Here is a 17,223-nt window from a genome sequence, read left to right as displayed (position 1 = left end):
TTAAGAATAATTCAACTTTTCCAATGAAATACTTACCTATTTCATCTAAATTGAGACCCGCAACATCCATCTGATCTGGGAAGAAGACGTTTCCATAACCTTCTCGCCCAACAGTAAAGTTATCAACAATACAGCTACCATCAGACTCAACACAACTTGCCAGTTCATCTAGTGAGGGAATTGTATAATATCCAGCACGCGTCAAGACAATTCTTGCAGGGTGCTGTTCCACAGGACCACCTGTTTCTGCATCATTATTCCTCTCTCCTGTAACAAGTTTGTAAAGTATTAAATCAAACAGAAAGAACCACTGCCCTATAAATCGTATGAGGCAGGCAACCATTCCCTTGAAACGCTCACAAGAACAAGCAACCATTCCCCAGCAGACAAACTCTCCTAGGTTGTACCACAATTTCTCTTTAACAAATGTCCAAGTTCGTGCAAAAACCACGCCAAATTATTACAAAGACCTGAGCAAAGACAGCGAAGAGAGATCAGAAGTTGCACTGTTCCACATTTATGCTGATTGCTGTAAATACAGTTTTTCAAAACATATATTATTACGATTTATACATTCTGAATTAATCTACAGTTATTTGATGGTGCATCTAGTCTAATGAAGTCCCATATTTTGGAAACAATTTCAAATATTTGTCACTATATCATTCCTGCATTACATTAGGTATTCCTTGGTAGATGAAGTGGCTTTATGCCATTCAACTGTCCAAACAATGTAGAAGATGCAAGGGTGACTATATGAACATCATAAGTATTATTTTACACATTGAAAATTTTAATAGTCTTCATCAGAATAAATAATCAGAATAAAATGTAATACTAGACAATAACTAGTTTCAGTTGACTAACAACAGTTTTCAGATCTGCTGTAGCAAATTTAAAAACTATCCTTTAGTTAATGTGAAAATCACCTGACGAAATTTAAATATACACTCCTGGAAATTGAAATAAGAACACCGTGAATTCATTGTCCCAGGAAGGGGAAACTTTATTGACACATTCCTGGGGTCAGATACATCACATGATCACACTGACAGAACCACAGGCACATAGACACAGGCAACAGAGCATGCACAATGTCGGCACTAGTACAGTGTATATCCACCTTTCGCAGCAATGCAGGCTGCTATTCTCCCGTGGAGACGATCGTAGAGATGCTGGATGTAGTCCTGTGGAACGGCTTGCCATGCCATTTCCACCTGGCGCCTCAGTTGGACCAGCGTTCGTGCTGGACGTGCAGACCGCGTGAGACGACGATTCATCCAGTCCCAAACATGCTCAATGGGGGACAGATCCGGAGATCTTGCTGGCCAAGGTAGTTGACTTACACCTTCTAGAGCATGTTGGGTGGCACGGGATACATGCGGACGTGCATTGTCCTGTTGCAACAGCAAGTTCCCTTGCCGGTCTAGGAATGGTAGAACGATGGGTTCGATGACGGTTTGGATGTACCGTGCACTATTCAGTGTCCCCTCGACGATCACCAGTGGTGTACGGCCAGTGTAGGAGATCGCTCCCCACACCATGATGCCGGGTGTTGGCCCTGTGTGCGTCGATCGTATGCAGTCCTGATTGTGGCGCTCACCTGCACGGTGCCAAACACGCATACGACCATCATTGGCACCAAGGCAGAAGCGACTCTCATTGCTGAAGACGACACGTCTCCATTCGTCCCTCCATTCACGCCTGTCGCGACACCACTGGAGGCGGGCTGCACGATGTTGGGGCGTGAACGGAAGACGGCCTAACGGTGTGCGGGACCGTAGCCCAGCTTCATGGAGACGGTTGCGAATGGTCCTCGCCGATACCCCAGGAGCAACAGTGTCCCTAATTTGCTGGGAAGTGGCGGTGCGGTCCCCTACGGCACTGCGTAGGATCCTACGGTCTTGGCGTGCATCCGTGCGTCGCTGCGGTCCGGTCCCAGGTCGACGGGCACGTGCACCTTCCGCCGACCACTGGCGACAACATCGATGTACTGTGGAGACCTCACGCCCCACGTGTTGAGCAATTCGGCGGTACGTTCACCCGGCCTCCCGCATGCCCACTATACGCCCTCGCTCGAAGTCCGTCAACTGCACATACGGTTCACGTCCATGCTGTCGCGGCATGCTACCAGTGTTAAAGACTGCGATGGAGCTCCGTATGCCACGGCAAACTGGCTGACACTGACGGCGGCGGTGCACAAATGCTGCGCAGCTAGCGCCATTCGACGGCCAACACCGCGGTTCCTGGTGTGTCCGCTGTGCCGTGCGTGTGATCATTGCTTGTACAGCCCTCTCGCAGTGTCCGGAGCAAGTATGGTGGGTCTGACACACCGGTGTCAATGTGTTCTTTTTTCCATTTCCAGGAGTGTACATTTTGATAAAAGTATTAAATCACAAAAATATTAAAAACCTACCATGTTTACACTTTAATTGGTATCTAAGGGCAGTGTTAACCACAACAACATTGTTACAAAGTTTAACTCATTAATATCCAAAGGCTAGACAAAGTATGAACCCTAGGAGAATAACTGTCGTGTGTGCTGGCCCACAACCAACACGGTTTGCCAGTTACAATTCACAGAAGACAAGCAAGGACAAACAGTTGTAATTTTGAGAAACAAACAGAAAAAAGAATTAACGTTACGATGACACTTGTAAAGTTATGGAGACACATACACACATGTATATTAAATTGGTATTCCCAATATAAACATAAAATTCACAAAATCTGTGTGAAGACAGAAACTAATTATCAGATGATAGCAAGTTAAAACAAAGATTAAACCAAGAAACGTAGTTTTGATCTTTTGAATAAATAAAAACTGAGAAGTATAGTGCTGCACTCTAATATTAACATAGACAGTTATGAAAAGGATATGCTGCTACTCAACATAAAGACGACACTAGTTACAGACAGGCACAATGGAAAGACTGTTACACACTAACCTTTCAGCCAAAGCCTTTTTCAGAAAACAAAGGAAAAAAGAGCACACACATTCACACAACTCCAGTCGGAATTTAACTGTTGTGTTGCATGAAAGCAGCAATCCCACTTCTGATTGTGGGACAGTGAAGGGGGAAGGATAGCAGAGTACGGGGGGGGGGGGGGGGGGGGGGGGGATCACACAGCTGCCAGGGGCAGTGTCAGGACACTGTGTGTGTGTGTGTGTGTGTGTGTGTGTGTGTGTGTGTGTTTTCTTCTTTTTTTTTTTTTTTGGGGGGGGGGGGGGGGGGGATTGAGAGCAGGTTATAGGACAGAGGGGGCGGAAACTGTTGGGTGGAGGGTGTGGGGCAGTAGGTTATCATATGCTGAGGCTGGGATAATTTTGGGAGCCAAGAATGTGGGAGGGGGATATCCCCAAAAACCAGCTTTAAAGAAGTGCCCCCTTTGTCACCCAATACCTGTCTGGACTGGAACAACTAAATTACATCCTTCATCAGGGCTTTGATAATCTATCATAATACCCCGAAATGAGGGACAACCCACCCAAGATCCTTCGCACCCTTTCTAAAGTGGTGTTCCGTCACCACTTAACCTTCACAACATCCTAGCCCATCCCTGTGGAAGACCCATTTGCCCAATCCTCCCCACATAGCACTAGCTATCCCAGCCCTGTCAAAGGCTTATCCCAACCCATCAGAGGCCAGGCCATCTGCAAAAGCATATGTCATATACCAGCTCTGCTGCTTTCACTGCACAGCTTTTTAATTGGTATGATTACCAATCAGTTGTCCACCAGGATGAACGGCTGCCACCACACTGTGGCCAAGTGCAGAATGGACCACCCTGTGGCACAACATCCAGCTGAACATAACACGTTTGATTTTAATGACTGTTTGACAACCTGAGCCGTCTGTATCCTCCTCTCCATCACCTGCTTTTCTGAAAACACTTTTCTGAAGTATAAGCACACGAAATGCTGTTTTATTCTTGGAATAAGTATGCTCCCGAAGTAGTATTTCAATTAGAATAATTATTTAATGCCTTAGATTATCTACTTTATTAGTGCAAATTTAGTGTTTCAATACCATTAATGTTTATGTGTCTTCCTTTGTTTACGTGTCTTAATTGTACCTGTCTGCAGCTTAACGTGTCTTCTTTACAGTAAGTAGTGATCTAGCTTTTCCTACATAGAGCTTCCATTGTTTGATTTTATCTCAAAACAAGGTTGATGAAGTGTAAATCGGGAAGATAGTTTACAATAATCTTTTAAAATATAACATATTTGGAACTCAAAATTTTAAAACTACCAACCAATGTACCCATAACCTCTCTCTCTCTTTTTTTTAAGCAGTCAGGAATAGAGAAGTTTTTTCAAGTATAACCAGTTTCGGAACAACAACTCCCTCCTAAGATATATCCTTGTCACTAAAGTAACTAATCAGTTCAAGAGCTAAGCAGTCTCCACCTGGCAGCACATGAAGGAAGGAAATTGATTTACTCAATGCTAAACAGAAAACCATGATTGGCAATGCAATCACAGTCTCCTTACAACAGGAAAATGTAACTTATGTATAGCATTTAACTATCTATACATAGATTGGAGGGCAGTGTGGAGGGTAAAAATCATAGAGGTAGACCAAGAGATGAATACACTAAGCATATTCAGAAGGATGTAGGTTGCAGTAAGTACTGGGAAATGAAGAAGCTAGCACAGGATAGAGTAGCATGGAGAGCTGCAGCAAACCAGTCTCAGGACCGAAGACAACAACAACAACAACATAAATGTAGATAGAGAGACAGTGGTCGTGTGTGTGTGTGTGGGGGGGGGGGGGGGGGGGGGGGCAGGTTGTGCTCGTGGGAAGGAGTGCATTTTTCTACTTCAAAAGGACGCCTTTTGTCCGAAAGCTTTATTCTACAGCAGTCTTTTCATTGTGCCTGCCTGTGACTCAATGTCTCCTCTATAAGGTGGGTAGCAATCTATCCTTTTCATAATACTGTTCTTTATATACATAATGTATGTGTCTCAAAGCATGTGAATTAATAACATTCAGTGGAACTGTAAACTACAGCGAAAGTATTTTAAGATGACGTACCTTTCACCTAAATTAAATGTTTAGTTCATGCCAGTAGGTATACCTGGGCCACTGAAACATGTCAACTGACAGTGTGTGTGTGTGTGTAGTTGGCTGCACTGCATTTGCGTGGTTACAATCAATAGCCACTGCACACAGCATCACTGATATCCCCCAAATATATTTTGTAAATGTACATTGCAATCACCTGTGTATAAGCCATCACATAATAATGTATATGTAGGTATAACATGTAAGACCTTCACGTGATAGGCTTTCTGCTTCTGTTATGGTAAAAGGCTTATTTTTCTAATGTAGGTCTTAACATCACTCCCAACCAATTCTATTGGGTTGAAATGGGAGTGATAGGGTGGTAGACTAATAACTATTTGACCCTGTTCCCTTGTAACTTCATCCACAACATACGTAGGCATCACAGGCTTACTTTGCCTCACAAGTGAATATAACAGCAGCTCTGTCAGACCCACATCCACAGCAATGTCTTTCACCAGATACCACTGCAACAGTTACCCTGTTGTCATTATTTGTAGGAGTTTTATCTAATATCACTGAAAGTTAACATGCATTATCCATTACAAATATTGCCTGAACACTGAACTGGAGCAAAAAATTTTTAACCACTGCAGAAATCATGGATGATCTAGGCCCTCATCATAGTCACATGTTTTCTTGACTGAAAAAGTAAAAGTTCTTCATGCACATACTTGTTTGAAGAACCTACATCGGCAGCAATTAACCAGGCTCCTCTTCATGTTGGCTGATGACTGCTGCTATTCGATGTAGCAACTGTCCACAACTTATCAACTGCTTCTGCAGAGATGAACCAAATTTCCTTAATCATATAATTGAAAGGAAATCAGTACCTATAATTTTATGTAAGAGGATATAAGCCACAACAACACGAGCTTTTTCACACAACAGTTTTTGTCCATCTAACTTTTTAAAGTGGAAGCCTATACCTTGTAACACCACTGTTATTGAGGGGTATTCTTTCCTACTATAATGTCAATAAACGTGCCAACAAATTGCATCGGTTTTGGATAAATTGGGGTCTGCAAACAGGCAAGGCTCCTCCCCCACAGGTACAGAAAAATACAGTTTTGCCCACAGGGGTTTTGCTACACATGATTTACTACAGTGTCTCGTAAGTCTTGAAACGGCACCCCTTTCCTTATTACAGTACTTTTATTGAGTCCTAGAGTTGTCAAGGTATGCCCTAAAACTTTATCAGCAGGAACTGACGGATGCTCATGAACAACAACAAATTCTTTTTCTTGTTGGTGAAACTCACACGTCCTTCATAGCCTGACTATTTAAAGGAAATCCACAACACAATGGATTATCACTAGGTAAATGACGTCTCTTTGATGGCATTTCTCAATAAACAAAAACTTTAGTCAAGCAGTGACAACACAACCATACAGAAGCAAATGGTCGCACACTTGCTCACAATGCATACACACAAATAGCTACAGGGGAAAATCAATGTTGGAACTAACGTATGTTGCTGTGCTGTTACATGTTCAGAAGTTGCCACATCTCGCATTCCTCATTTGTTTATCAATCATACTGCCAACATTATGGCATCTGTCGAATTACCTTTAAGTGACATGTTTCGGTTGCCCCGCTATACATCACTATTATTTTTAGCAAACTAACTAACATAAATCAACATACTTTACAAAAACGCTCTAAGCAAACACTTAAATACAGGAAGACCATATAGCACTTATTTACAGCTCTTAAAAATTACTCGTTCTTAACCAGTACGGAAGGAAGTAACAACTATGAAACACTTAATGTTAATCATTACAAGCATAATACATACCAGGCAATTCTTCATTAGCTCCAGTCCCTGCAGATATAGAAGACTGTTGCAACCTATCACTCAATGGCTCCACTGGCTGTTGTTCTCTTGCTTCCATTTCTGCACTATTCCGTGGCCGAACAGGAGTGCTAAATAACAAGATTCCAAGTTATTTATTTCTTTTTACACAGTTGTGTAAGACAGTATCTCCAAACAGCACGTTAAAACTTAAGGAGATTTAGGGAGAAATGTACAATATACTGGGGGGGGGGGGGGGGGGCAATTTTGTTGACTGATATTGTCTATTCCAAAATGTTGTAAAGAAGTAACTGCGTTAACACAAACATTACCACACCAAATAGAATGTATTGATTTTGAGTACTGCACATACAAGTTTACATAGTAGTGAATAATCAGATCTGGATTTTAGTTTGGAGAGGAAATAAGGAATAAAATGTTAGTCTAGCTGATGATGAGGTCAACAGAGACTGAGCACCAGCTCAGACTGGCCAAGGAGGGGACAGAAACTGCCAGTCACCTTTTTAAAGGAATAATACCAGCATTCACCATAAGCTTATCATAAAAACCAATCCAATTCTCCAAGTCACTCGGGGATTTGAACCCTGCCCATCAATTGTAAAGTGGCTTGCAGAGTACATATATAGATGTAGAGAACAAAGTGCTGGATGGATGGATTGGGCAGGTCTTGTATCCGAGTCTTCTACAGGGTATGAATCCCCAAGGCAATAAGATGGGAGTTGGAGTGGCATAGGGATGGACTAGGACGTTGTGTAGATATTGGGTAACAGAATATCATTCTAGGAGGGGTGGGAATAATCTTGCATAGGATGTCCCTCACTTCAGGGAACAATGATAGACAATTAAAACCCAACTAAGAACATGGTTCATTTGTTCCAGTCCAGGGTGATATTGGGTGGCTAGTGAGGGCACTCCTGTGTAGTTGATTCTTGGGGCTGTTGGGAGGATAAGGAGTGTATGACTGTACGGCACAGGAAATCTGTATGCAGATTAGGTTTCAGAGGGGATGGTAGTGACTGTCTCGGCGTAGTTCTCATCACTATAGATATAACCTCTACTGATGGCAAGATCATACTCTAGGGATTTTTTTTTTATGTGGAAAGGATTATAGTTGTCAAAATACAGTTATTGTTGGTGGTTAGTGGGTTTAATAAACTGTGAGATCAAAAGTATCGGGACACCTGGCTGAAAATGACTTACAAGTTCATGGCGCCCTCCTTTGGTAATACTGGAATTCAATATGGTGTTGGCCCACCCTTAACCCTGATGACAGCTTCCACTCTCGCAGGCATATGATCAATCAGGTGCTGGTAGGTTTCTTGGGGAATGGCAGGCCATTCTTCACAGAGTGCTGCACTGAGGAGAGGTATCAATGTTGGTCGGTGAGGCCTGGCACGAAGTTGGCGTTCCAAAACATCCCAAAGGTGTTCTATAGGATTCAGGTCAGGACTCTATGCAGGCCAGTCCATTACACGGACGTTATTGTCATGTAACCACTCCGCCACAGGCCATGCATTACGAACAGTTGCTTGATCGTGTTGAAAGATGCAATCGCCATCCCCGAATCACTATTCAACAGTGGGAGCAAGAAGGTGCTCAACATCAATGTAGGGCTGTGCTGTGACCATGCCACGCAAAACAACAAGGGGTGCAAGCCCCCGCCATGAAAAACGCAACCACACCATAACACCACAGCCCCCGAATTTTACTATGGGCACTATACAGGCTGGCAGATGACGTTCACCAGGCATTCATCATACCCACACCCTGCCATCGGATCACCATATTGTGTGCCCTGATGCATCACTCCACACAACGTTTTTCCACTGTTCAATTGTCTGATGTTTACACTCTTACACAAAGCGAGGCATCTTTTGGCATTTACCGGTGTGATGTGTGGCTTAGGAGCAGCCGCTCAACCATGTAATCCTAGTTTTCTCACCTCCCGCCTAAGTGTCATAATACTTACAGTGGATCCTGACGCAGTTTGGAATTCCTTTGTCAGCAGTCTCTGTCAGTCAACAGACAAGATCGACCTATATGCGCCCCTGCACGTTTCCACTTCACTGTCACATTGGAAACAGTGGACCTAGGGATGTTAAGAGTGTGGAAATCTTGCATCCAGATGTATGACACAAGTGACACCCAATCACCTGAACACGTTCGAAGTCTACGAGTTCCGCGGAGTACCCCATTCTGCTGTCTCACGATGTCTAACGACTCCTGAGGTCGTTGATATGGAGTACCTGCACAATGCACCTTATATATATATATATATATATGGGGGTGTCCGGATGATTTTGATCATGCAGTGTAAGTTCGGAGGTGTAAATGGAGCCATCAAAGAGGTCCAGGTCAATGTCCAGGAAGATGGCAAGTTGTGTTTATGAGGACCAGATGAAGCTGATGGAAGCATAAGTGTTGAAGTTGTAGAAGAATGAGGGTAGTATGGCTTAGCCCTAAGTACAAGTCATGAAGATATCATCAACGAACCCTGGTTTCGGGTTTTGGGAGGCTATGAAGGTTTCCTCCACATGGCTCATAAAAAGATTGTCTAGGTTCCGGCTGCCACATAAGACCACCACATGGGATGATTGCCATATTGTGCACCAAGTGCATTGTAACCCCTTCTCATCTGCATGTGTCATCTGAGAACAAATAGTAGGACTCCCTGCAACACTGTGTGTTGCCTCAAACCATTGGAGAGGGACTAGCAGCAGCCAGACCAGGGAATTACAGTACTGCTGTGCAAACTATTGTGTTTAGTTAAGCTAAAAGGGTAAATGTCAAAATCGAATATTTATTTCCCTTCCAAACTTAATGGGGAGGCACTAACAATGACAAAGTCTAAAACAATTTTTCATTATTTTCAGTAACCAGTTTTACACAACACTATTATTGCAGTGATAGTGCAGGCAACATTGAGGCAGAAATGCCCTATACTGGGCATTACTACTTCAATGTCATCTGCACTATCACTGCAACAACAGACTTTTCTGAAGACAGCATATCTTCAACTGGTTGCCAGAAAATAAAATATTAAATAGGCATAGTCCATATCAATTCACACAGGCTAGGCAAAAATCTTACCTTCTTACTCTTGGATGTTATTGAATTTAGCATATGTTAAAATGAAGGACTAAGTAAGGAACACGTATGTTTTGTTTTCTCCAAAAAGTTTCTGTTCTGAGATACAGCCCTCCAAAGATGACACTGCGCATACCTTTTTGAAGATGCGAATTTTGGAAAAAAATTTAACATGCTGTATCTCGGGAACAGTTCTAGATTCTCTCTCTCTCTCTCTCTCTCTCTCTCTCTCTCTCTCTCTCTCTCTCTCTCCATTTGAAAGATAACTGCTTTATAATTACAAAGAAATCCTCCATTTGGACTTATCTGTCAAAGTTCTTTTACTATAGTGTTCTGAACTTACTTTATAATTTATGAATAAATTTTTTTTCAAAAATGCCAATCCTTAATATATATATATATATATATATATATATATATATATATATATATATATATATATATACTTAAAAACAAAGATGATGTGACTTACCAAATGAAAGTGCTGGCAGGTCGACAGACACACAAACATACACACAAAATTCAAGCTTTCGCAACAAACTGTTGCCTCATCAGGAAAGAGGGAAGGAGAGGGAAAGACGAAAGGATGTGGGTTTTAAGGGAGAGGGTAAGGAGTCATTCCAGTCCCGGGAGCGGAAAGACTTACCTTAGGGGGAAAAAAGGACGGGTATACACTCGCGCACACACACATATCCATCCACACATATACAGACACAAGCAGACATATTTAAAGACAAAGAGTTTGGACATCTCTGCCCAAACTCTTTGTCTTTAAATATGTCTGCTTGTGTCTGTATATGTGTGGATGGATATGTGTGTGTGCGCGAGTGTATACCCGTCCTTTTTTCCCCCTAAGGTAAGTCTTTCCGCTCCCGGGACTGGAATGACTCCTTACCCTCTCCCTTAAAACCCACATCCTTTCGTCTTTCCCTCTCCTTCCCTCTTTCCTGATGAGGCAACAGTTTGTTGCGAAAGCTTGAATTTTGTGTGTATGTTTGTGTTCGTTTGTGTGTCTGTCGACCTGCCAGCACTTTCATTTGGTAAGTCACATCATCTTTGTTTTTAAGTATATTTTTCCTTCGTGGAATGTTTCCTTCTATTATATATATATATATATATATATAAAGAAAGATGATGAGACTTACCAAACAAAAGCGCTGGCAGGTCGATAGAAACACAAACATACACACTAAATTCTAGCTTTCGCAACCAACGGTTGCCTCGTCAGGAAAGAGGGAAGGAGAGGGAAAGACAAAAGGATATGGGTTTTAAGGGAGAGGGTAAGGAGTCATTCCAATCCCGGGAGCGGAAAGACTTACCTTAGGGGGAAAAAAGGAAAAAAGGACAGGTATACACTCGCGCACACACACACATATCCTTCCGCATATACACAGACACAAGCAGACATTTGTAAAGGCAAAGAGTTTGGCCCACATTCTTTGCCTTTACAAATGTCTGCTTGTGTCTGTGTATATGCGGAAGGATGTGTGTGTGTGTGTGTGTGTGTGTGTGTGTGTGTGTGTGTGTGTGTATACCTGTCCTTTTTTCCTTTTTTCCCCCTAAGGTAAGTCTTTCCGCTCCCGGGATTGGAATGACTCCTTACCCTCTCCCTTAAAACCCATATCTTTTTGTCTTTCCCTCTCCTTCCCTCTTTCCTGACGAGGCAACCGTTGGTTGCGAAAGCTAGAATTTAGTGTGTATGTTTGTGTGTCTATCGACCTGCCAGCACTTTTGTTTGGTAAATCTCATCATCTTTCTTTATATATATATATATATATATATATATATGAATATAATAGAGGGAAACGTTCCACGTGGGAAAAAATATATTTAAAAAGAAAGATGATGAGACTTACCAAACAAAAGCGCTGGCAGGTCGATAGACACACTGACAAACACAAACATACACACAAAATCTAGCTTTCGCAACCAATGGTTGCCTCGTCAGGAAAGAGGGAAGGAGAGGGAAAGACAAAAGGATTTGGGTTTTAAGGGAGAGGGTAAGGAGTCATTCCAATCCCGGGAGCGGAAAGACTTACATTAGGGGGAAAAAAGGAGGGAAAAAAGGACAGGTATACACTCGCGCGCGCACACACACACATATCCATCCTCATATACACAGACACAAGCAGACATTTTCTGCTTGTGTCTGTGTATATGAGGATGGATATGTGTGTGTGTGCGCGCGCGAGTGTATACCTGTCCTTTTTTCCCTCCTTTTTTCCCTCTAATGTAAGTCTTTCCGCTCCCGGGATTGGAATGACTCCTTACCCTCTCCCTTAAAACCCAAATCCTTTTGTCTTTCCCTCTCCTTCCCTCTTTCCTGACGAGGCAACCATTGGTTGCGAAAGCTAGATTTTGTGTGTATGTTTGTGTTTGTCAGTGTGTCTATCGACCTGCCAGCGCTTTTGTTTGGTAAGTCTCATCATCTTTCTTTTTAAATATATATATATATATATATATATATATATATATATATATATATATATATATTTAAAAAGAAAGATGATGAGACTTACCCAACAAAAGCGCTGGCAGGTCGATAGACACACAAATAAACACAGACATACACACAAAACTCTAGCTTTCGCAACCAACGGTTGCCTCGTCAGGAAAGAGGGAAGGAGAAGGAAAGACAAAAGGATTGGGTTTTAAGGGAGAGGGTAAGGAGTCATTCCAATCCCGGGAGCGGAAAGACTTACCTTAGGGGGAAAAAAGGACAGGTTTACACTCGCACACACACACACATATCCATCCACACATGTGTATGTGTGGATGGATATGTGTGTGTGTGTGTGTGCGCGAGTGTAAACCTGTCCTTTTTTCCCCCTAAGGTAAGTCTTTCCGCTCCCGGGATTGGAATGACTCCTTACCCTCTCCCTTAAAACCCAATCCTTTTGTCTTTCCTTCTCCTTCCCTCTTTCCTGACGAGGCAACCGTTGGTTGCGAAAGCTAGAGTTTTGTGTGTATGACTGTGTTTATTTGTGTGTCTATCGACCTGCCAGCGCTTTTGTTGGGTAAGTCTCATCATCTTTCTTTTTAAATATATTTTTCCCACGTGGAATGTTTCCCTCTACCTAAAAACAAAGACGATGTGACTTACCAAATGAAAGTGCTGGCAGGTCGACAGACACACAAACGAACACAAACATACACACAAAATTCAAGCTTTCGCAACAAACTGTTGCCTCATCAGGAAAGAGGGAAGGAGAGGGAAAGACGAAAGGATGTGGGTTTTAAGGGAGAGGGTAAGGAGTCATTCCAGTCCCGGGAGCGGAAAGACTTACCTTAGGGGGAAAAAAGGACGGGTATACACTCGCACACACACACATATCCATCCACACATATACAGACACAAGCAGACATATTTAAAGACAAAGAGTTTGGGCAGAGATGTCAGTCGAGGCAGAAGTGCAGAGGCAAAGATGTTGATGAATGACAGGTGAGGTATGAGTGGAGGAAATTTGAAATTAGCGGAGATTGAGGCCTGGTGGATAACGGGAAGAGAGGATATATTGAAGAGCAAGTTCCCATCTCCGGAGTTCGGATAGGTTGGTGTTAGCAGGAAGTATCCAGATAACCCGGACGGTGTAACACTGCGCCAAGATGTGCTGGTCGTGCACCAAGGCATGTTTAGCCACAGGGTCTGCCTGTGTCCATTCATGCGAATGGACAGTTTGTTGCTGGTCATTCCCACATAGAATGCATCACAGTGTAGGCAGGTCAGTTGGTAGATCACGTGGGTGCTTTCACACGTGGCTCTGCCTTTGATTGTGTACACCTTCCGGGTTACAGGTCTGGAGTAGGTTACGAAGGTTAGGTGGACGGCGGAAAGACACTCTTGGTGGAGTGGGGAGGATTTCATGAAGGATGGATCTCATTTCAGGGCAGGATTTGAGGAAGTCGTATCTCTGCTGGAGAGCCACATTCAGAATCTGATCCAGTCCCGGAAAGTATCCTGTCACAAGTGGGGCACTTTTGTGGTTCTTCTGTGAGAGGTTCTGGGTTTGAGAGGATGAGGAAGTGGCTCTGGTTATTTGCTTCTGTACCAGGTCGGGAGGGTAGTTGCGGGATGCGAAAGCTGTTGTCAGGTTGTTGGTGTAGTGCTTCAGGGATTCCGGACTGGAGCAGATTCGTTTGCCACGAAGACCTAGGCTGTAGGGAAGGGACCGTTTGATGTGGAATGGGTGGCAGCTGTCGTAATGGAGGTACTGTTGCTTGTTGGTGGGTTTGATGTGGACGGACGTGTGAAGCTGGCCATTGGACAGGTGGAGGTCAACATCAAGGAAAGTGGCATGGGATTTGGAGTAGGACCAGGTGAATCTGATGGAACCAAAGGAGTTGAGGTTGGAGAGGAAATTCTGGAGTTCTTCTTCACTGTGAGTCCAGATCATGAAGATGTCATCAATAAATCTGTACCAAACTTTGGGTTGGCAGGCCTGGGTAACCAAGAAGGCTTCCTCTAAGCGACCCATGAATAGGTTGGCGTACGAGGGGGCCATCCTGGTACCCCCGCCTTCAGCACTACCGCTGCTATAAAATCCACCGTTTCTAGTTCAATAACAGCTGCTTTCACGTATTTAACAACCATTTCGGCCAGTTCTAATAACTTTAACTTTATTTCCACTTCCGTTTTTCGCATTTCACTGATCATTTTAGCCGCTCCCCACAGGTTTTAACGTCATTATTTCTACAATTGTTAGCCCCATTTTCATAATCTTTCACCACAACACCACTCCTTTAATACGTTTTTTCGAAATTTTCTCGAAATTTTCCCGAATTTCTCCGTCCTTTAACGTGATTTAGCGGCAACACAACCACCTAACCTTTTTGCACATCGCTGTCTACCAACCCAATTTCACCACAGGATCAACTTAACCAACACTTTTTCGTCTTTTTTCGTACCAGATCTCCAATTGCTTTCTAGTTCACCTTTATCTCTCCCCATATATTTCTATCTTTCTTTTTCATTTCAACCTCATGTTAAACTTTCCACCTTCTAATACCATGTCACCCTCACAACACCCCCACAATGACCCCATTAAGTTTTATTTACATTCCCTCCGCAAACATGCCCTCACCCTAGCCAGATTACGCTCACATATTTTATTTTCTCAGGCTTGTCTGAAATTTGGCATAACCCCCAAAGGCCTCACACTTAAAGTTCCCATCTCTGGCTGCAACCCTTCTTTCCATCAGTCCCTATACCAGTTCCAAACTGAACAATCCATTGCCCTCACCCACCTAATCCTTCACCTACACATCAACTCAGCCAATGAACACACCCGTCAACTCCTATCCTTAATAAAAGTCCTCAATCTTTCCTCTCCCACATCCACACCGGCTATTCAGAGCATCCTCCTACAGGCCAACCGCCAATTAGAACAGCATGCCACCCTTCACCTCAAAAAACTATCCAATCTCCTGGTTTCCCACCTCCGGAAAGGCAACTCACTCACCCTTCACAACCTTTCCAGCAGACCTCAACCACCTCTCATTGCACACAAACCCAGTCTCTCCCATCTACTCAATCTCCCACTTCCAGCTCCACTCCCTCCAAAACCTCAAAATTCCGATCAACACAATCTGGCACCACAACACCCTAATTCAGTAGTTAACCTTTCCTCCAAACCTCTCTCCCAATCCGAAACCTCTGTCCTATCCAAAGGCCTCACCTTCAGCCCCACTCCCAGATTCAACCAAACAGCCCTCGTCAAAGATTTACTGTCCTACACTCGTACTCTCTGCTGGAAGTATCACTTTGCCACGAAGAAAAATGATCCTAATCCTACCCCTAATGATCCAACTCCCCAAGACACTATCCAAATTGAACCCTGCCTGGAACAGTTCCGTCCTCCGTCACAGCGGGACCCACCTCCTCTTCCTCAAAATCGCCCTCTCCAAACCTTCCAGGAATTTCTGACTTCCAGCCTTGCCTCTCAATCCTCCTTAAAAAACCTTAATCCTACTCCCAACATCACCACTGCTGAAGCCCAGGCTATCCGTGATCTGAAGGCTGACCGGTCCATCGTCATTCTTCCGGCGGACAAGGGTTCCACGACCGTGGTACTTGATCGTCGGGAGTATGTGGCTGAGGGACTGCGTCAGCTTTCAGACAACACCACATACAAAGTTTGCCAAGGTAATCCCATTCCTGATGTCCAGGCAGAGCTTCAAAGAATCCTCAGAACCTTAGGCCCCCTACAAAACCTTTCACCTGACTCCATCAACCTCCTGACCCCACCGACACCCCGCACCCCTACCTTCTACCTTCTTCCTAAAATTCACAAACCCAATCATCCCGGCCGCCCCATTGTAGCTGGTTACCAAGCCCCCACAGAACGTATCTCTGCCTACGTAGATCAACACCTTCAACCCATTACATGCAGTCTCCCATCCTTCATCAAAGACACCAACCACTTTCTCGAACGCCTGGAATCCTTACCCAATCCGTTACCCCCAGAAACCATCCTTGTAACCATTGATGCCACTTCCTTATACACAAATATCCCGCACGTCCAGGGCCTCACTGTGATGGAGCACTTCCTTTCACGCCGATCACCTGCCACCCTACCTAAAACATCTTTCCTCATTACCTTAGCCAGCTTCATCCTGACCCACAACTTCTCCACTTTTGAAAACCAGACATACCAACAATTAAAGGGAACAGCCATGGGTACCAGGATGGCCCCCTCGTACGCCAACCTATTCATGGGTCGCTTAGAGGAAGCCTTCTTGGTTACCCAGGCCTGCCAACCCAAAGTTTGGTACAGATTTATTGATGACATCTTCATGATCTGGACTCACAGTGAAGAAGAACTCCAGAATTTCCTCTCCAACCTCAACTCCTTTGGTTCCATCAGATTCACCTGGTCCTACTCCAAATCCCATGCCACTTTCCTTGATGTTGACCTCCACCTGTCCAATGGCCAGCTTCACACGTCCGTCCACATCAAACCCACCAACAAGCAACAGTACCTCCATTACGACAGCTGCCACCCATTCCACATCAAACGGTCCCTCCCCTACAGCCTAGGTCTTCGTGGCAAACGAATCTGCTCCAGTCCGGAATCCCTGAAGCACTACACCAACAACCTGACAACAGCTTTCGCATCCCGCAACTACCCTCCCGACCTGGTACAGAAGCAAATAACCAGAGCCACTTCCTCATCCTCTCAAACCCAGAACCTCTCACAGAAAAACCACAAAAGTGCCCCACTTGTGACAGGATACTTTCCGGGACTGGATCAG

General features: G+C 43.9%; 1 protein-coding gene across 2 annotated transcripts in view; it reads right to left on the bottom strand.

The window, feature by feature from the left end:
* LOC126175041 (nuclear pore complex protein Nup98-Nup96) overlaps positions 1–17,223 on the bottom strand; it is a 135,681-nt gene that overhangs the window by 13,650 nt on the left and 104,808 nt on the right. For both annotated transcript variants that reach the window (XM_049921544.1, XM_049921543.1), the window contains 2 exons: positions 6,868–6,995; positions 37–267 (listed from right to left, as the gene is read on the bottom strand). In XM_049921544.1, the coding sequence (XP_049777501.1) occupies positions 37–267; positions 6,868–6,995 (359 nt within the window). The remainder of the gene's footprint in view (positions 1–36; positions 268–6,867; positions 6,996–17,223) is intronic.

The sequence above is a fragment of the Schistocerca cancellata genome, chromosome 3 (genome assembly GCF_023864275.1).
Source record: "Schistocerca cancellata isolate TAMUIC-IGC-003103 chromosome 3, iqSchCanc2.1, whole genome shotgun sequence".
NCBI classification, from domain to species: domain Eukaryota; kingdom Metazoa; phylum Arthropoda; class Insecta; order Orthoptera; family Acrididae; genus Schistocerca; species Schistocerca cancellata.
The sequence above is the reverse complement of the archived record's forward strand: the minus strand, read 5'-3'. Positions and strand labels throughout refer to the sequence as shown.